The sequence below is a fragment of the Megachile rotundata genome, unplaced genomic scaffold (assembly GCF_050947335.1).
Source record: "Megachile rotundata isolate GNS110a unplaced genomic scaffold, iyMegRotu1 scaffold0057, whole genome shotgun sequence".
Taxonomy (NCBI): domain Eukaryota; kingdom Metazoa; phylum Arthropoda; class Insecta; order Hymenoptera; family Megachilidae; genus Megachile; species Megachile rotundata.
The window spans coordinates 1,189,585-1,210,000 of record NW_027473354.1 but is presented as its reverse complement, the minus strand read 5'-3'; the positions used below and the strand labels follow the sequence as shown (position 1 = coordinate 1,210,000).

The 20,416-nt window shown below is 47.2% G+C and overlaps 2 protein-coding genes and 2 non-coding genes across 4 annotated transcripts in view; 2 read left to right on the top strand and 2 right to left on the bottom strand.

Moving 5' to 3' along the window:
• LOC143266180 (small subunit ribosomal RNA) overlaps window positions 1-58 on the top strand; it is a 1,927-nt gene extending 1,869 nt beyond the window's left edge. The window contains exon 1 of the ribosomal RNA XR_013041255.1: window positions 1-58. This exon is cut by the window's left edge and continues 1,869 nt beyond it. This is a non-coding gene — a ribosomal RNA (small subunit ribosomal RNA).
• Window positions 59-2,016: 1,958 nt separating this feature from the next.
• On the top strand, window positions 2,017-2,171 carry LOC143266185 (5.8S ribosomal RNA). The gene has a single exon (XR_013041259.1). It is a non-coding gene; the product is annotated as a 5.8S ribosomal RNA (ribosomal RNA).
• Window positions 2,172-13,541: 11,370 nt separating this feature from the next.
• LOC143266165 (uncharacterized) lies at window positions 13,542-14,201 on the bottom strand. Its single transcript, XM_076541798.1, has one exon. It carries the CDS (start codon window positions 14,199-14,201, stop codon window positions 13,542-13,544), a length of 660 nt encoding a protein of 219 aa, XP_076397913.1.
• Window positions 14,202-16,832: 2,631 nt separating this feature from the next.
• LOC143266164 (uncharacterized) lies at window positions 16,833-18,914 on the bottom strand. Its single transcript, XM_076541797.1, has one exon. It carries the CDS (start codon window positions 18,912-18,914, stop codon window positions 16,833-16,835), a length of 2,082 nt encoding a protein of 693 aa, XP_076397912.1.
• Between the last annotated feature and the right edge of the window lie 1,502 nt (window positions 18,915-20,416).

The window sequence follows — 20,416 nt, the reverse complement described above, 5'->3', positions numbered from 1 at the left end:
TAGAGGAAGTAAAAGTCGTAACAAGGTTTCCGTAGGTGAACCTGCGGAAGGATCATTAACGAAAGTTTTAAACAAACTTACAAAGTTTGAAAGAGAGAAAACTATATCACAACGTGAGCTCTTGACATTAAAACACATGATACGCAAGGCACGAAACACATGATAATAATATACAGTACGTGTCAAAGAAAAACTTGACAAAATCTATGACTCTCAATATGAATACACGAAAAAACTGTAAAAACCAGCCAAAAGTATATGACTATAACACATGATACGCAAAAATGAGGATGAAAAGTGCAGCTCCTCGCGTATATAAACAAATAATAATATATTGGCCGTACACAACAAAAATGCGTATAAATGAGCCACGATAGATGATTGAGGGAGAAAGGGAGAGAAATATTTGGAGGTAGTAGCAAACAAACGAAAAAAAAAAACAGATACCAAAAATGTTAAATGACAATTCGTTGTTACGGCAGTCGTGATGCGGAGAGATATTACGGTTACGTGTAGGCGGTCGCTTTGGTTCTCATCGTCGATACTCCCGTCCGTATTTCGTATCCGCCGACGCATTTCGTACGAACAAGCGCTAACGTTAAATAAAGTTAAAAAATGAGAGAGCAACGCCGTTTCATGTCGAACGCTGTAAATAGTATGAACGAAAGTTTACCGACGAAAGAAAATCGAGAGTTTCCTCTCTACCTTCTCGGCTCTTCTTTCCGTAGCGTATAAGAAAGATTTCGACTCTCCCGGGACGTCGTTTACTTCTTATTAACGGGTACCGCACGATTCTTCGATAAATACAAAAAGTCGTCGTAATAAGAATGTTCAACTTGAACCCGAAGGAAAATCCGAACATTCTCATATAAAAATATATCTATACATAAATGAATCTGTCGCGTATTTTAGCGGCAGAAGGTTCGTTATGTAAAATGGATCGTACGCATGGTGCACCCGTTCGTTGCGACGTCTGAGTTAAAAGGAGGAGAGAATCGAAATTGCTAAATAGATACGCGCCAGGAAAGCGAGAGATTTCGGAGAAGTAAGAAGAGGTGAAGGTTATAAGAATCTCGAAATATTCGTATCGGACTTTCCTTTCTATAATTTTTATTCTTGATTCGTGTTGCGTACTCTCTCGACCCGTGTGAAGACACGAGAGAGAATATAAAGAAATATTTTGGGACGTTTGGTAACGAAATGCATGGGTTTGCGAAGAAAAATTGTTAAATTTCTTGTTTTTTTTTTCGCCCGCTTCGTGAGAGACTCTCATTTTATTTCCTTTCTCTCTATAAATTTTGTCTTTGGACAAAGGGAACACCCCCTTTTAGCCTCTCTCTATTTCGTGTTAAACGAGAAACGAAATTTAGAGTGTGACACGGAGGCTTTCACGCGGGGGGGTGTCCGGGTAACCGATGGAAATCGAACCACGAAACCGCATGGACGAACGAAGTCGCCGCTTCACGCGAGTCCGCCTGCTTACGACGGACGATATGGTAACGTATCGCTTACGGACCGGCTGAGAAGCGAAAACGATAGCGTAGTCTCCTTCGTTGGTAGACCGATCTGACGCCGGCCATGGAGTCCGTATCGAATCTCGCGATACCGCCAAGACGTCCAATATATGTAAGCAGCGAACAGGAGACTCTGTGTTACGCGCGACAGCGCGTTTCGTATTTTCCACGGTTTTTGAATGACTTTACCACCCGGAACGGACTGAAAACTCGCCGCACGAAGAGAAATGCGCCACCAGAGCGTTGTTTCATAGGCGGTTCTGTAGTTTTATACGGCCCTTTACCCGTCCATGGACGTTATCGTGTCGTCTTAATCGGCTCGGGTAAATGTGTGAACAGAGCTCTCACGGGACGACGTCCGAATACCGATACTCGATCTTGCGCTTGGAGTGGAATTAGTATTCTATGGACAATCGAACGAATTTATAAACCAGGTTAAATCACGTACATAGTGGTTTTCAGACGCTGAGTTGTTAAATTTGAACAAAAATTTTTATACTATTACCCTGAACGGTGGATCACTTGGCTCGTGGGTCGATGAAGAACGCAGCTAATTGCGCGTCAACGTGTGAACTGCAGGACACATGAACATCGAAATTTCGAACGCACATTGCGGTCCACGGATACAATTCCTGAACCACGCAGGGTTGAGGGTCGTATATATAACTAAAGACTGGTTACGTTTGCCTTTAGCAGCAAAAGGTTTTCTCTTCATTGTTAAATTTTTTTCGGTCCCGCTCGTCGTTCGACTAGATAAAACGAAACTGTTAAATGCCGAAAAGTCGAACGTTTCGGAGCGGGATCGATGGTCGAACGCGGGAGAGAGAAGAACTTGCGAAATTGGCGAAAACGTACGAGCGATGGTTGGACATTTCGTCGGCCTTTAACGCGGAGAATGTTAAATGGAACGTCCGTGTCTCGCCCTCTCTTTGCTAGTGTTCATTTTTTTCAAAGGCGACGGAAGAACATTTTCGTATATCTCGCAATTCCTAGTTTTAGGATCTTCTCGACAGAATGCGCTTATCTCGGTTCGCGTGAGTCGTGATTTCTAGTTAAACCCCTAAAAGAGACCATATACGACCGCCGGTGAAAGAGCGCTCCCGAGTCGAAAACACCTAACTACAGAAGGATATTTAGACGAGAGAGAAAATGATTCTTCGCCCTGCGAGAGAATTGTTAGACACCAATTGAAGGAAGCAAGCCGAGAGTAGAGCGTGTTTAGGGCGTTTCTCCGCGCTCCCGACGTTGTCTGAAATGATTATCGAATTTTTTTTTCGACGGTGCGAAAGTTTATACGACGAGGAGAAAAGTTAAAAATAAACGTGCGACGGAAGCTCTTTCATGGTTAAATTATTACGAGATCGTAGCTTCGCCACGTTTTTTTAACATTCACAAGCGCAGATCGCTTCGTTGTAGTTGATTAGAAGCGGAAGACCGCGCGATCCCAATACGGGTTCCGGTCGTCCAGTCCTCGAAGTGCATAATTGTGCCGGACGGACGCTGAAAAACCCGGACCGATCGAACGATAATCGCTTATTTGGTGATCGTCTTGCGAGAGTCTCCCTTCATTGTTATTCGTGTGTTAAATTTCTTTTATCCAACAACGGTCGAACGCAAATGAACAATGACATTCACCCCGAAGATCGATCTCGAAACGCTTTTGCTCCTCCTTTTGTATGCTCGTGGTTTCATCGAACGATATATACACGACGAAGGTGTACCACGCACGTTAAAAATGGGATTTTTTTTTCCGTTAACCCTTTCTTCTCTGGATCATGATAAGTCACCGATGGTTTACTTGGCTGTCTCTGGCATTCTCGCCCTTTTCTGGGATATTGCGTCGGAACGCGACAGCAAAAGAAAAAACGTATCGGACGATGCGTCTTTACGGTTTATCGACTGTCGAGTGTATATTCGAACGTAAATATGTAACGGTATATGTATCCTTTAGGGGACAAAAGAAACATGAAACGATCGTGTGCGAGAGCGTGCCGAGGGTAAGAAGAAAAGTTCCGACCTTTATCTCCTCGTTGTCGTAGTCTCCCTCGTCGTTTGTTTTAACGCGCCCTGGATAGATAAAAAGATATATCCGATTATATATATACATATATACTCCGACGTGAGTCGAGAACAACCGGACGTCGTCGTCGTCGTTTTCTTTTTTGTCGTTGTCCCGCCTGCTCGAACATGCGGCGTTTTAAGTGCCTTTTTTCTTTTGCCGAACAAAAGAGAGAGGAGGCACCGAGCTTTCATTTTGGCTCGAACGTACCCTCGAGTAGTCGACGATCGTGTTGCTCCGAAAAGAAAAGAATAGTTGGTTATCGAACGATACAAGGAAAAATCAAACGACATAATCCCTGTGCGTTGGTATTAATATACGTTTCGTATTACGTGTCGAAACCCCGGAAAGAGCGTACAGTTTGTGTATAACTTTGAAAAGAAATAATAAAATTTCGACGACCTTAGAGCAGGCGAGATTACCCGCTGAATTTAAGCATATTAATAAGCGGAGGAAAAGAAACTAACAAGGATTTCCTTAGTAGCGGCGAACGAACAGGAATGAGCCCAGCACTGAATCCCGCGGTTAACGCCGCTGGGAAATGTACTGTTCAGGAGGATCCGTTTATCCCGAGATATCGAATCGCGTCCAAGTCCATCTTGAATGGGGCCACTTACCCATAGAGGGTGCCAGGCCCGTAGTGACCGGTACGCGTCTCGGGTGGATCTCTCCTTACAGTCGGGTTGGTTGAGAGTGCAGCCCTAAGTGGGTGGTAAACTCCATCTAAGGCTAAATATGACCACGAGACCGATAGCGAACAAGTACCGTGAGGGAAAGTTGAAAAGAACTCTGAAGAGAGAGTTCAAGAATACGTGAAACCGTTCAGGGGTAAACCCGAGAAACCCAAAAGATCGAATGGGGAGATGCATCGTCAACGAAGCTGGCTCCCGTGTTGGTGCGATAGTGCCCCGGATGGTCCCGTTACGGCGGGTATCCCATCGGCGTGGGCACAACACCCGCGGCGAATGTTCCGGCTATGTAGTCGTGCACTTCTCCCCTAGTAGAACGTCGCGACCCGTTGCGTGTCGGTCTAAGGCCCGAGGCGAAGACTGTCCGTCGCTTTCAGCGTACGATGACAGCCCCTTGGATGCCCGGCCGACTGCGCGACGGTACTCAGACGGTATCGGGCCGCAAAATTCTCGAACGCACTCCGTCCAGGACCGCCGCAAGCTCGTTCCAGTCTAGATACCGGATGTACGGACTTAGCGCCGTAACCGGGCCTGGCGGGCTGTTGGCAGGCGGAGTCCTTGGACTGGCCGAATTACCGGTCGGCGACGCTATTGCTTTGGGTACACTCGGGACCCGTCTTGAAACACGGACCAAGGAGTCTAACATGTACGCGAGTCATTGGGATTTGATAAACCTAAAGGCGAAATGAAAGTGAAAGTCGTCCGTGAAGTCGACTACGGGTGGATGGGCCTCGTTACGATTAGGCCTCGCACTCCCAGGGCGTCTGGTTCTCATTGCGAGAAGAGGCGCACCTAGAGCGTACACGTTGGGACCCGAACGATGGTGAACTATGCCTGGTCAGGACGAAGTCAGGGGAAACCCTGATGGAGATCCGTAACGATTCTGACGTGCAAATCGATCGTCGGAACTGGGTATAGGGGCGAAAGACTAATCGAACCATCTAGTAGCTGGTTCCCTCCGAAGTTTCCCTCAGGATAGCTGGCACTCGACTCGAACGCATCACGAGTCTCATCTGGTAAAGCGAATGATTAGAGGACTTGGGGCCGAAACGACCTCAACCTATTCTCAAACTTTAAATGGGTGAGATCTCTGGCTTGCTTGAATTTTCAAGAAGCGACGAGATATAAATTGATAAAATTTTTCTTGGATCAGAGTGCCAAGTGGGCCAATTTTGGTAAGCAGAACTAGCGCTGTGGGATGAACCAAACGCAGAGTTAAGGCGCCTAAGTCGACGCTTATGGGATATCATGAAAGACGTTGGTTGCTTAAGACAGCAGGACGGTGGCCATGGAAGTCGGAATCCGCTAAGGATGTTGTAACAACTCACCTGTCGAAGCAACTAGCCCTGAAAATGGATGGCGCTGAAGCGTCGCTCCTATACTCCGCCGTCAACGGCAAGTGCGCAGGAACGGGATTCAGTTCCCGTTCTCCATGAAGCCTTGACGAGTAGGAGGGTCGCGGCGGTGTGCGCAGAAGGGTCTGGGCGTGAGCCTGCCTGGAGCCGCCGTCGGTGCAGATCTTGGTGGTAGTAGCAAATACTCCAGCGAGGACCTGGGGGACTGACGTGGAGAAGGGTTTCGTGTGAACAGCCGTTGCACACGAGTCAGTCGATCCTAAGCCCTAAGAGAAATCTAATGTTGATGAGGTGTCCTAAAATTCACGCTTTTCGAACGCAAATGACAAACATACGTACGCTCGCACGCACGTACGCGCGCAAAAGGCAAACAATGTTAAAAAGAGAAAAAAATTGCAGTTAAATAACAATTTACGTCGCCGCCGTTTCGTGTTTGTGTCCTAATCCACCGCTCGAACATGATCATTTTTATTGATAAATTGACAAAAACGTTGAACGCCGAAAAAAAATGATCGCAGTTCGGATCGATGGATTCTTCACGTTCGAAGTGATGCGACGTTGTCGAACGCCTGAAAGCGATTTTTTTTTCTATTTTTTGCTTGGTTAAATCTTACAAACTATCGAACGCAAGTCGTGTCGTCGTTGCGTCGCAGATGCGTCGTTGTTTATATAATTTTGGGTGATTTGGGAAGAAACACACCCATCGGGCGAAAGGGAATCCGGTTCCTATTCCGGAACCCGGCAGCGGAACCGCATACCAATCGGGCCCTCGTAAGAGTGTTCGTCGGGGTAACCCAAAATGACCTGGAGACGCCGTCGGGAGATCTGGGGAGAGTTTTCTTTTCTGTATAAGCGTTCGAGTTCCCTGGAAACCTCTAGCAGGGAGATAGGGTTTGGAACGCGAAGAGCACCGCAGTTGCGGCGGTGTCTGGATCTTCCCCTCGGACCTTGAAAATCCAGGAGAGGGCCACGTGGAGGTATCGCGCCGGTTCGTACCCATATCCGCAGCAGGTCTCCAATGTGAAGAGCCTCTGGTCGATAGATTAATGTAGCTAAGGGAAGTCGGCAAATTGGATCCGTAACTTCGGAATAAGGATTGGCTCTGAGGAGCGGGGCGTGTCGGGCTTGGTCGGGATGTTGGCCAGGCTAACGTGCCGGGCCTGGGCGAGGGGAACGGTTGGCGGCTTCGTGTCGCGTCCCGGAATCCGAGCTCGGTCCCGTGCCTTGACCGCCAACGGATCTTCCTTGCTGCGAGGCTTCTTGTGACGGCTTTGGCCGTCCTTTTCGCCTCTTCGGCCGCCATTCAACGCTTAGCTCAGAACTGGCACGGACTAGGGGAATCCGACTGTCTAATTAAAACAAAGCATTGCGATGGCCCTCAAGGGTGATGACGCAATGTGATTTCTGCCCAGTGCTCTGAGTGTCAACGTGAAGAAATTCAATTAAGCGCGGGTAAACGGCGGGAGTAACTATGACTCTCTTAGGCGTAAATCGTTCCGGGTTTCTCCTCCGGTTCGCCGGGGAAAAACTCTGTCGCTTTCGTGAGTCGTAGTTGCAGGGACGGTGAAGCGTAACGCAGACCTCTCGTAAGGTCTACCAGCCTCTCCTGTTCAAGTCGCACGACCTACCTCCTTGTGGTGCCTGCCGGTAACGTGACTGGTTTGCTGTTTGGGTGACTTCCGTCGCCATCGCAGTCGCAGTCACGGCTGAACGGCGTGCGGCGACCTGGGTCCCTAAAGTGTGCAGTCCACACAAGTGGCCGGCCGGCTTTCTCGTTTTTAGGGGTCCCCAATTAAAGTCGGAGGCACAGGGGTTAAGAGCCCCACCCGGTTGTCAGGTTTGCACCCTAGCAGTCGGTATCGAAACTGGCACGCGATGACATGGAAATAGAAAATAATATGGGGCAAGGCCTCAGTCCCTTCCCCGCGCAGTTACCTGGCACGATACCACCACGTGTCCAGTGCCCAATTTGCCAGCCAGTACGCGAGTTTAACAACTCTCGCGGTTTAGCCAACCACATGCGAACGCACCGTGGAGCAGCGCCGTCCGCGAGTGAGTCGGTGGTAGCCCCGGTGGCTGCTGCCGCTCCTGTTCCATCTGTCGCGGATGGATTTGGGTGCACTGAATGTGACCCCCCACTATCCTTCCCCTCCAAAATAGGTCTTGGCCAGCATAGGAGGCACCGTCATCCTGTTTCCGCAAATGCTGAGATCTGCGTTGAACGTACACGCAAGATGTGCTCGCTCGAGGAGATGAGGATGGCGGCATCGGAGGAGGCCGTTGTCGTTAAGTTTGGTCGTGATAGAGCGTGCAATCCTGTCCGTTTTATTAACTTATATTAGGTCGAGTCATAAGTAACTTCCGATGCAGCTAAATAGATTTTATTGTGTGTATGGTGAGATTATGAAGGTATAAGTCACCACGAGTTGTTGATGTCAAATTTAACGATTACTGCGTGTTTGGGAATTCAGGAATGGTCAGGGTTCCTTCAATGAACTGAACTCGATTGTTCTTAACTAAATTTAATTTTAACACTTAATATAACCACGCACACACAACACTGGACGACTCACGCACGGAAAAACGAAGAGTTGAAAAGTTCGTTAGGTATAACTGGGGAGTGACTAATATCACTGTCGGTGGGTAATCGCGAGGTGTTGTACTCGGGGTTTCGTTGTCTTCTAACCGGCGAGAGCTAGACGATCACATGAATTCGGAAACGCGCCGTGACGTCACGAACCAATCAGCTGTCGCTAATCCGGCGCACCGTGCGATCGGAGCCAATAACCGGATTAACGACAATGCTAACGGTAACGCGACGGACGAAAAACATTGCCGTTGGATTTAAAGACAGCAGGGATACGGGGAGACGAAATGGTTTGTTTTCGTCTTGAGGTGAATTCAGGGCCGCCTGCGCTCGCCGGTTACAATACGAAACACTGCGGATAAACACGTTCAGCAATTGCAAAGAGTGCAAGAGAAACTCCTAGAAAAGCGCCCTGCACTCGTCAGTCGCAGAAATGTCATCCTTTTGCCACGTCAACGCGCGACCGCATACAGCAAGGGTGACTCAAGAAAAAATTCTTGAGCTTCGACGGTCTGTTTTACCACATCCACCTTACTCCTCAGATCTTGCCCCGACAGACTATCACCTTTTCTGTTCCTTACAAAACTTTTTAAATAGAAAAACCTTCAATTCTGAAGAGCAAGTCAGGCAGGCTGTTGAAAGATTCTTCCAGTCAAAACCAACCACATTTTACAAGGGAGGAATTGATAAACTACCAGGAAAATAGGAAAAGGTTATAGAAAATAGTGGCGAATATATAATTAGATAATATAATTTTGTTGTTTAATGAGAACGAAATAAATGTCTGATAAAAAAACGGAAGTTACTTATGACTTGACCTAATATTTGGCTCCGTACTTTCCCGGTAGGAACTCCGATGGGATCAAGTATGTGAGGAAGACAGCAACCTACCGCTAGTTGCTTGACCAAGCCATCGACGAGCTCGATGACACCGCTCGAGCTGATTCCTCTCTCCAGGATGCCGAAATGGTGCCTCCTGAGCGCCCAGCCGTGCCTGCGGCAGTTGAGCCGTCCGCGCCCGTTTCCTCCCTTCCTGACCCTAGAGACCAATACGCGGAAACTATCCGTCTCCTTATCGCCAGTACTAATGAGGACGACATTACCATCGGTCGTCCTTTGGCGCTCTTGGGCGAACAACTCCTGGAGGGGCACGACGTCTCTGAAGGCGTCGCCTCATGGCTTCAGGCCATACATGTTCGACCGTCGGTCGTACGCGGAAAGAGGAGCGCGCGACGTCGCAGGGTCAACGCTGATGCCCGCCCGAGTCGCCAGAAGACCAGGCGCAGGGAATATGTCAGCATGCAGACCTTGTTCAAGAAGAACATGAGCAGGGCTGCGCACCAAGTCTTAGATAGGGTTGCTGAGGCCACACCACCCAGCCTCGAAGCAATGGTTGAGCAATGGGAGCCGGTTCTAAACCACCCGTCGGTTCCAGTGTTGCAGCACCCCACCTTGCCAGAAGACCGGCAACGAAGTGAGCTGGCGGAGCCTACCCATGTGTTGGAGGTCAACTCCATCAATGTTCCCTTGGGCTCGGCAGCGGGTGTCGACGGCATAACACCTGCCGAATGAAGGAAGTGTCCTGTCACTGTTAGAACCCTCCTTTATAATATGATCCTTTATATGGGATCGTTTCCGAGCACCGTCCTCACTGGTAGGACTGTCTTTGTTCCTAAGACGTCAAACGCCACCCTGCTGTCTGACTTTAGACCGATTAGCATCGCCTCGGTTGCTGTACGCCAGTTGCACAAAATCCTGGCGAAGCGTATGATGGCTGCCGGGTTGATTGATGAGAGACAGAGATGTCTCAACGATGGCTGTGCAGAAAATGTCACCGTACTTACAGCCGCCATTGGTCATGCTCGGGGTCACCGTCGTGAACTCCACATGGTGTCTCTCGACGTGTCTAAGGCCTTTGACTCGGTAAGAAACGAGGCCATAACATCGGCCCTGACCGAGGTTGGTGTGCCCGCAACCCTGGTGGATTACGTGAAAACCACCTACCAAAAGTCTACCACCGTCTTGGAGGTTCGGGGTAAACGATCTGGGAACATAGTTGTTAGGAGAGGGGTTCGGCAGGGCGATCCAATGAGCACTGTCCTTTTCTCTTTGGTCGCCGACAGGGTGCTCCGCGCTATCCCGAGGACAGTGGGACACGCGATGGATCAGGACCACCTCATTAATGGTGTTGCTTTCGCGGACGACATGTGCCTGGTTGCATCGTCCGCGACCGGTATGAGGGCGCAGTCGAGCGGGCAGCGGGGTTGCAGGGGCTCGCGTTCAATATATCTAAGTGCGTTGCTGTTTCTATCGTACCATCTGTGCGTGATAAGAAGGTGAAGGTGATCACCGAGCCTCAATTTGCCTTACTGAGTGGCGCCCCAGTTCGTCAGCTTGGTCCCGTCGATGAGTGGCGGTACCTTGGCGTCAATTTGAGTCCGGTGGGCTTGAAGAAGGGTAGCCCGACGTTAGAGGCTGAGCTTGACTGCATTTCGCGAGCACCCCTGAAACCTCAGCAGCGCCTTAGGATCTTGCGCTGCTTCTTAATTATCAGATTCTACCACCGTCTGGTGCTGTCTGGCTGTACTATGAAGGTTCTCCGACATCTCGACCTTCAGGTTAGAGCGGCTGTACGGAGGTGGCTCCGACTACCAAAGGATGTTCCGGTCGCCTATATTCATGCGGCCTGCAGGCATGGTGGGCGTGGAATTCCCTCCTTCATTACAAACAAAATTAAGTTATGTGCTGACGGTCACGAAAACCAAACTGAAAAAGCTGATTGCATCGTCAGGGAAATTGTTAGCAAGCTTCTTACATGCAAGCCAGAAAAAAAGGATAAAAATAGCTCTAAATCAGTTCCACGTAATATCAGGAGGCGTAAAAATGCTAACGGTAAGGCAGGCAATAATAGTAGACTCAGCAAGAAAGTAAGGGTACGTCAATTCCAGTATGCAAAATGTCCCAAACGTTTAGCTGACATTGTTGCTAGTAATGACCTCACGCTATTTGACTCTGCCCTCCCTCCACCGAAAGCGGAAGTGGAAAAGTTTTATACCGAATTATGGGGGCAACCAGGGCCAGCTGTTAATATCAATAGTCAGATAGTGCCGTCCATCGAAGTTGGCGCTATCTTCAGACCATTCACTGACACCGAAGTTACAATAAAAATTAGTAAAATAGCAAGCACTTCGGCACCCGGCTTAGACAAAATAAAAAAAATCACACCTTTGTATTCAGGTGTTAACGAAATACTAGCCGCGTACTATAATCTATTGATATTAATAGACTACTATCCGGAGGATTGGTGTAAAAATAGAACGGTACTTATACCAAAACCCGACAGAGATAAGCGTGATATAAAAAACTGGCGTCCCTTAACTATAAGCTCTATGCTAGCTGGAGTTTTTTCCGGTCTACTGGATACCCGTTTGAGGACTTTTATTATACAACATCTGCGTCAGAAGGGCTTCACCCCGGTCAATGGATGTTATGCTAATGTTACTGCATTAAATGCAGCATTAGAGGCAGCCAAACAAATCGGCGGGGTTTGTTTTGTTGCCGATGTCGAGAAAGCCTTCGACACGATTCTTCATACCGCTATCGAGTCCGCCCTTAGGCGAAAAGGTGTACCACCTGCGGTTATCAGATATATTTGCGGAATGCAGACAAATTGTACCACCGTAATCAAGGCGCGTGAAGGCGAGGCTGCCGTCGAAATGCGTAGAGGCGTCAAGCAAGGCGACCCATTATCGCCCTTGCCTTTCAACCTATGCATAGAACCGGAACTTGAACACATTGAGTTAGAGTCCGAAGGCATTGAAATAGGACAAACCAAAGTATACGGTCTAGTATTCGCTGATGATATCACCACATTAGCAGCGAATGCAATTAGTATGCAGTTGTCGATAAGCAAATGCTCGGCCTTTGAATACGTGGCAGGCAATAAGACCTGGTACATCAGGGACCCTGAATTGGCAATAGGAGGTGAATGGATTAGATTTGTAGCGCCAGATGAAGCATTTAGATACCTAGGCACGAAAATAAGTCCTTGGCAAGGTCTCTTGAGCGGCTTCGAATTAAGAGCATTTGAAGATCTGTTTGCAAGAGTTCGCAAACTTCCGCTTAAACCCTTGCAAAAAATCGAGCTATTGCGCACATATCTAATTCCACGGTATATGTATTGCCTGATCGTGAAACCTCCGTGTCAGGGCGTGCTAAGAATGATCGACACTAGAATATGCACGCAAATTAAAAACATACTGCACATCAGCCAGTCCACAACCACTAATTTCATATATACACCAATTAAGTCTGGTGGGCTGGGTATTCAGGAAGTGGAGAAACAGGTTTATATTGCCGCCTTGCGTAACGGGTTAAAAGCAATGGCAACTTCTGATGAAGTTATGCAAGAAGTGATGCAGCGTGAATCTATGGAACGTCACCTAAAAAAATATGCTGCAGCACTAAGATTGAACTGGCCCGTTACCATCGAGCAAGTTGACCGCTACAAGCTGCAGCTAAAAAAGAGCCGTATTCACGAATGGGCTAAAGACCCTGCCCAAGGTCAAGGCGTGCTAGAGTTTAAAAATGACCCAATTGCAAATATCTGGCTTAAGCAACACAACATCCTGTTGCCCTCTCGCATTCCAGACGCAATTAGGTTAAGAACTAACACTGTCGGTAACCGAACCACCTTAAGTCGGTATAATGTAAACATGGATACGGCATGTCGCAAATGTGGTGAAATGAGAGAAACTGTTTCGGACGCTGGTGAAGGAGGATACTCGCGCAGAATAATATCACGGATTGCACAAATTTTAAAGTTCACCGAACGTTTATTCAAACAGAGACAAAAAGAGAAACAAAACCAAAGATGAACACAAAAAAAAATAATGAAATACACAAAATTGTTTAATAACACTTGAAACATAATTGCCCGATGAGTGGGATTAAATAATCAATTTTTATGTCTGTTGGGTTTGGCGGTTAGAACCTCTCTGAGCTCGCTGGTATTCGAAGTACGGTAAAGAACGGTGTACGTTGTATTCGAAAACAGAGGGGTAGAGGACGAACAATATGCTCGGGAGACACAGTCGTTTAAATTTGTCATCAAGTAATCAAAACAGGGCTGAAAACAGAGAGTTGTTTCAAATGCGTGGACGATCTGAAATAACGGTCAACCCGTGTCCCGAACATCCCGCCCGCCTCGAAGGGTTACATTCGAAAGATCTGGAGCATCGCTTGAACTATCTTGAACATGATACAACGAAAACGTTACATTTAAATGTGATATGCGGAGGAAATATGAACATTAAATTTGATAACAGGTGCCGTTGGTTAATTTTCCTTCCCTTCGCCGCCCGCCATGACATAATCTTGTTCATCGGTTTCGTTGATGTCAACCGGTAAAAAACATAATTTTCCTATTGGTCGCGTATACGTGGAACGAGCGGTTTTGACCGTTACGATTCGAGTTAACCCGTCCTCGCCGGGATGGCAGGCAGTTATACGGCCTAACTCCCATTGGGACGGCGCAGTCTGTGGATTACGCAATAAAACTATCCGGCCGACGGCAGCTAAACGTTGCGCCAAGCGCCATTTCGGGCGCTGTTGGAGTGTATGTAAATAGTCGCGTGACCATGCTCGCCAGAAAATTTCAGAAAGCCGTTGCACGAGTTGCCATCGGGACAATCGATTTTCATTAAGTTCTAAAACGCTAGGTTCAGGAACCGCTATTAAGGGGGCCCCGATTAAAAAATGGCCAGGCGTAAGCGCATTATAATCATCCATGTTTTCGGATACGGCAGCGATGGGGCGTGAATTTAGAATAGCTTCAATGCGACAAAGGAGTCTAGTCATTTCTTCGACAGTAAGTAGGTGGCTGCCAGCGCACCTTTTTAAATAGTATTTAACGCTACGTACACCTGCTTCCCACAGTCCTCCGAAATGAGGAGCTGCAGGTGGAATGAATTGCCAGTTGATAGATTCAGCTGCCATTTTGTTCAAAAAATTGGGATCGCGTATTGCTGCGCGATGTGCAGCGACAAGTTCACGTTCTGCCCCTTGAAAGGTTGTGCCGTTATCAGAATACATGGACTGAGGTAGCCCTCGCCGGGCGGCAAAGCGGTGAAAAGCTGCGATGAAAGCGGAGGACCCATAATCGTGCACGAGCTCAAGGTGTATGGCTTTCGTCGCCATGCAAATGAATATAGCAATATAAGCTTTATGAGACTTGCGTCCGCGGCCTGATGCTTCGCGCACGAGTATAGGCCCTGCATAATCCACGCCGGTGTGAACGAATGCGCGAGTAGAACGCATGATGCGGACAGCAGGTAATCCCATGAGATAGATCCCATGAGTTCCGTGGGCACGATCGCGTTTTCTCGAGCGCAGCGAACGCAACGCTTTAAAACGGAACGAACGGTAGAACGTGCGCGGATGATCCAATACTCATCACGGAGTGAAGCAAGGGTGAGCGAGGGACCAGCGTGCAGAGTTCGCAAATGGTAATGTGAGATTATAAGAGTTAGGATGTGATGAGATCGGAGCACGATAGGGTGTTTTAATTTGTCTGGAAAGTCAGATTTTTGCAAGCGTCCCCCAACTCGAATTAGTTTGTTGGAGTCCAAGAAAGGATTAAGTGAAGCTAAGGGACTGGATTTCGCTACGTGCTGACCGTTAGAGAGCTGTTGATATTCCCTTGGAGACGAGTCGAGTTGAACGCTTCGGAGTAGATAATATTTTGCGGATTGAATTTCATGCGGATGTAGAATGGAGTGACTGCCAAGTGAAAGAATACCCGGGTTGGATTTCAAGGTCGGCGTCGCGGAAGGGCGAGAATTTGACAAAAAACGGAAGACATAAGCAAAGACTCGAAGAAGCTTTGGCCATGACGAAAATCGATCTGCCCAAGGACAAGATGGATCAGGCATTAAAAGGCAAACAATCCTTTCACGACGTTGTTCAGGCAGAGCAGACAAGTCCGGTGGTGATGGTTGGGCAGGCCACTGCGAGGGAGGGAGGCGAAGCCATGCGGGCCCTTCCCACCACAATCGTTGTGATTGCAGCTCAGCTGCGTAAAGACCGCGGGAAGCGTAATCAGATGGATTTTCTTTCGAAGGCAAGTAATGCCAACTACCATCGGGAAGCTTGGTTTGGATTTCAGACACGCGGTTAGCCACGAAAGTTTGCCACCGGAAAGGAGATTGCTGCAGCCAGGCCAACGTAATGGTAGAGTCGGTCCAACAATGACATTCAATATTTTCGTACGGGAGCGCAGCACGAATGGCAGATATCAGCTTGGATAACAAAAGCGCGGCCAATAGTTCTAGGCGCGGGATGCTGAGAGTCTTCAAAGGAGCGACCTTGGATTTGGCCATGAGTAATGTGACTAACACTGAACCATCAGTGGCAATTATTCGGCAATAAACGACCGCAGCATAGGCGTGACTGGATGCGTCGGAGAAGCCATGCAGCGAACAATGAAGGATGTTGCTGGAATGATGTGTCCATCTACTGATCGAGACATTATTTAAATCTGCCAAGGAGGAACAGAACTGCTCCCATTCGCGAATCAAAGGAGGGGGTAGTTGTTCATCCCATCCGCATTTGATTGCCCATAATTTTTGCATCAATATTTTGGCGGTAATGATTACAGGAGCCCCCAGACCAAGCGGATCGAATAACCGAGAAATTAGCGATAAAATAGTTCGTTTTGAGCAGCGTGGCTCATTTTGCACTCGAACGCGGTATTTCAGTGCGTCGGAATCGGGATTCCAAAAAATTCCTAAGACCTTCACATATTCGTCACCTTTGAGAGGTTTTTCGTATGCAAGTCCATGATCGGAAGGGTCGATTCCTTGCAGTAAGGATGGGCAATTGCTCGCCCACTTTCGTAATCGAAACCCACCTTTATGAAGTAGTGAAATTAGTTGATTGCGAGTGTTAATGGCTGACTGCAGATCATCTGCTCCGAAAATAAAATCATCGACATACATTTGATGCCTCAAAACGGGCAAAGCAAGAGGGTAAACCGCACCTTCGTCCTCGCCAAGTTGCATTAGAACGCGTTGAGCTAAGAATGCAGCGGGAGCCGTGCCATAGGTTACAGTGCACAAACGAAATTCACTTAAGGGATCAGCGTTGGTGTTACGCCAAAATATGATTTGATAGTCCCTATCGCGAGGATCCAATAAAATTTGACGATACATTTTAGCGCTGTCAGTTATATAAACATATCGAAGGTGCCGCCATCAAATTAAAATAAATGAAAGATCGGTTTGTAATTTCGGTCCAATTAACAAGCAATCATTTAGGGATTTTCCGGATGAAGTTCGACTGGAGGCATTAAAAACAACTCGGATCGGCGTGGTCTCGCTGTCTGATTTGTAGACAGCATGATGAGGGATGTAATAACAAGAATTAGAAGTGACCGATTTCGAACTAACGGGTTCCATGTGGTGAAGAAGCCTATACTCTTCCATGAAGTCACGATATGCGATGTGTTGCGCGGGTTCGCGAGAAAATCGTTTTTCTAATTGATGAAATCGAGTGAGCGCGGAAGTGCGCGATTCGCCCAAATGGATGGAGGGATTGTCCTTAAATGGAAGGCGAACCATGTAACGGCCGCTAGGAGTGCGTTGCCGAAAAATGCTCCTCGCACTGGATTTCTTCTGGCGTTAAATGAGATTTATCATGAAGCTCTTCTATTTCCCAGAAACGACGAAGATCCTCGTTTAATGTATCCCATGCAAGAGTATGATGGGAAGGAGCGGATAAGGTATCGTTGGAGGGAGCAACAGGACCGGACAAAATCCAGCCAAGACTGGTATTTTGCGCAATAGGTTGATTTACGAGACCTTTACGTACTCCGTCAAGAATTATGGAGCCATATAAGTCCGCTCCAATCAAAATATCGATCGGGTCGGAACTCATGGGGTCGTTATCGGCTAGATTAAGATTTTCGATATGAGACCATCGATCAACAGAATGCACGCGGTTCGGGACGTACTTAGTGAGAGATTTGAGAACTAGAGCGGTTGTTTCGAAAACCGGTGCGGATGCTCGCAAGGGTGTGAACAATATATTGACAGCGTGACGCACTAACGTGCCGGTATCTCCTACCCCTGATATGCATACACTGCGCTTTAACTTGGGTAAGCGTAATAATTGGGCTAAATTTTCAGTGATAAGGGTAATCGCAGATCCCTGATCCAACAATGCACGCACACAGACGAATTGCCCAACTGACGAAAACATTCGAATGCGAGCGGTCGCAAGTAAAACGGATGACGTTGGCGCGGGTACTTTAAAATTTACATGGTTCACTGGTTGCGGGCCGGTAATGTAGTTCGCGCCTCGGAGTGAGGTGGGGTTCGCGGTAAGCGCATCGGTAGCGTCCTTCCCCATCTTCGAGAGAGGGGGGGTCGCGATATTAGCGCTAGCGGTAACGTTACGCGGTTGTGATGACGTAATGGCATCGTTAGAATTCGAGCGAGTGATGTCCGCGAAGTGTAGCATTGTGTGATGTTTGCGTTTACATTGTTTACAAGACCGTTCGCTCGCACAGTCTTTGACTGTATGTTTCGCACTGAAGCAGTTGACGCATCGTTTAAAATTTTTTATCATCGCGTATCGTTGCGCTGGCGTTTGGTTTTGAAATTGGGCACATTGGTAAATTAAATGATTGGCTTGGCAAACGGGACACGCGGACGATACAGACATGGAATTAACCGAGACGGTTTTTAACTGTTCTGATTTTGAATTCGACATTGTTTGCGAAATAATTCTGCCTTTGGCGTAAGACGGTTGAGGCAAAGACTCTAACGCGCGAATACGCGAATCGAGGAAGTTATTTAGCTTGCTAAATGACGGATAATCAAGGCTGTCGCCGAGGTGAAGTTCCCACGCTTTTCTTGTGGACGTATCAAGTCTCTGCGTAACAAGATAAACTAACATATCATCCCATTGTTTTACCGGTCGATCAAGATTGATTAGCGCTTGTATCGACGCGTTAACTTTATCGCTTAAATCGCGCAGATTTTTATAGGTTTCGGAATTGACAGTAGGTAAATTATGCAGCGCATGAATATGAAAGGAAATCAAACGACGCTTATTTTCGTATCGCGAAGTTAATATTTTCCACGCGACCGGAAAGTTTGCTTCGGTTATCGCGAGATGTGCCAGTGCGCTATTGGCATCGCCGATAAGACATGAAGACAAATAATGCATGCGATCGACATTGCTTAAAGATTGATCGTTTATAATGAGAGAAGAAAACTTATCTCTAAATGTTTCCCAGGCGCTGAAACTCCCATCAAACTGAGGCAGACGTAATTGCGGTAGGCGGGTTGCAATCCTTCCCTCTTGAAAATGCAAGCGAGACGTGGACGGAATGGCTTGATTTTGTTCGGCTGTAGTAATTATTTCGGCCATAAAGTCGGCGGCTTCGTTGAATGCCTCTTCGCAGCGAAGAAACCGTTCCTCGGTGAAATAAGGATGCGAATTCTGCGTCTTCAGCTCCGCATGGACAAGAATCTCTGCATCCAGCTCCTGACATTTTGCGAAATTCTCCTTCAGCATGGTTAGGCGATGGCGAGTCACGCCTAAGGTCATCTTGGCTTGCCCCATCTTCTTGAAATTGGTTAGCGCTCGTGTCACAGATTCCATAAACCGGTTCTGCTTGGCAATCAGGTCATCCAACTTGGCCATTTTGACGTTCAAATTCTACGGTTGTGTAGATGGATGCAATCCGGAAATTTCTTTCTTCGAGTATCCGGCTCGAAGGACCAATGTTTCGGACGCTGGTGAAGGAGGATACTCGCGCAGAATAATATCACGGATTGCACAAATTTTAAAGTTCACCGAACGTTTATTCAAACAGAGACAAAAAGAGAAACAAAACCAAAGATGAACACAAAAGAAAATAATGAAATACACAAAATTGTTTAATAACACTTGAAAGATAATTGCCCGATGAGTGGGATTAAATAATCAATTTTTATGTCTGTTGGGTTTGGCGGTTAGAACCTCTCTGAGCTCGCTGGTATTCGAAGTACGGTAAAGAACGGTGTACGTTGTATTCGAAAACAGAGGGGTAGAGGACGAACAATATGCTCGGGAGACACAGTCGTTTAAATTTGTCATCAAGTAATCAAAACAGGGCTGAAAACAGAGAGTTGTTTCAAATGCGTGGACGATCTGAAATAACGGTCAACCGGTGTCCCGAACAGAAACCTTGGGCCATATTCTCGGATTATGCACCTCGACGAAGAGTGCTCGCATTAGGCGGCACAATGAAATTAAAGAACTGGTTAAAGAGCGATTAAATGTTAAATACGATGTGCTCGATGAGCCGACCATCAGCCACGCAGGGCAGCTACTTAAACCCGATCTCGTCGTTAATGCGAATGAGGCCGGCGCGCTCGTGCTCGACATAACGGTCCGGTACGAGAAAGGGCTATTCCTGCGAGAAGCGCACGATAAAAGATACGGAAATACGCTAGTATCCTACCCAAAGTAAGGCAAATGTTTAACCAGAGTAAAGCGAGGGTCGTGCCGTTCGTAATTGGTTCTCGAGGTGCACTTCCGTTAAACACAACAAGCGAACTCCAGCGGATTGGCATACCAAAAAAAGATTTGATTACTATAGCCATGATCGCGCTGCGTAGCTCTTTAGTAATATATAATGAATTTATAGACTATAATTAATATTATAGTAAATCTAGTTAATTAATTATTTAATATATAATTTACAAACTAATCCCTGTTAATAAATATATCTATATATTTACATCTATTCTAATATCTATTATGCTTAATTAAATTAGTTAAAAACTACTAATATAAAGACAATTAGGTTTATAGCCTAATATTTATCTTAATTATGTTGACTTATTAATGAATTACAACACTATATCTAATTTTAATATGCCGAGCGTGGGGCTTCCCGCGCGAAATCCACCCATTAATTGGGTGCAAGATACTAGCCAAATGCCTCGTCATCCAATTGGTGACGCGCATGAATGGATTAGCGAGATTCCCAATCTGTCCCTATCTACTTTCTAGCGAAACCACTGCCAAGGGAACGGGCTTGGAAAAATTAGCGGGGAAGAAGACCCTGTTGAGCTTGACTCTAGTCTGGCACTGTAAGGAGACATGAGAGGTGTAGCATAAGTGGGAGATGTCATGTCGCCGGTGAAATACCACTACTT

Coding starts and splice junctions, on each gene's coding strand:
- LOC143266165 (XM_076541798.1), bottom strand. CDS start 14,201: ATGGCAGCTGAATCTATCAACTGGCAATTCATTCCACCTGCAGCTCCT.
- LOC143266164 (XM_076541797.1), bottom strand. CDS start 18,914: ATGGCCAAGTTGGATGACCTGATTGCCAAGCAGAACCGGTTTATGGAA.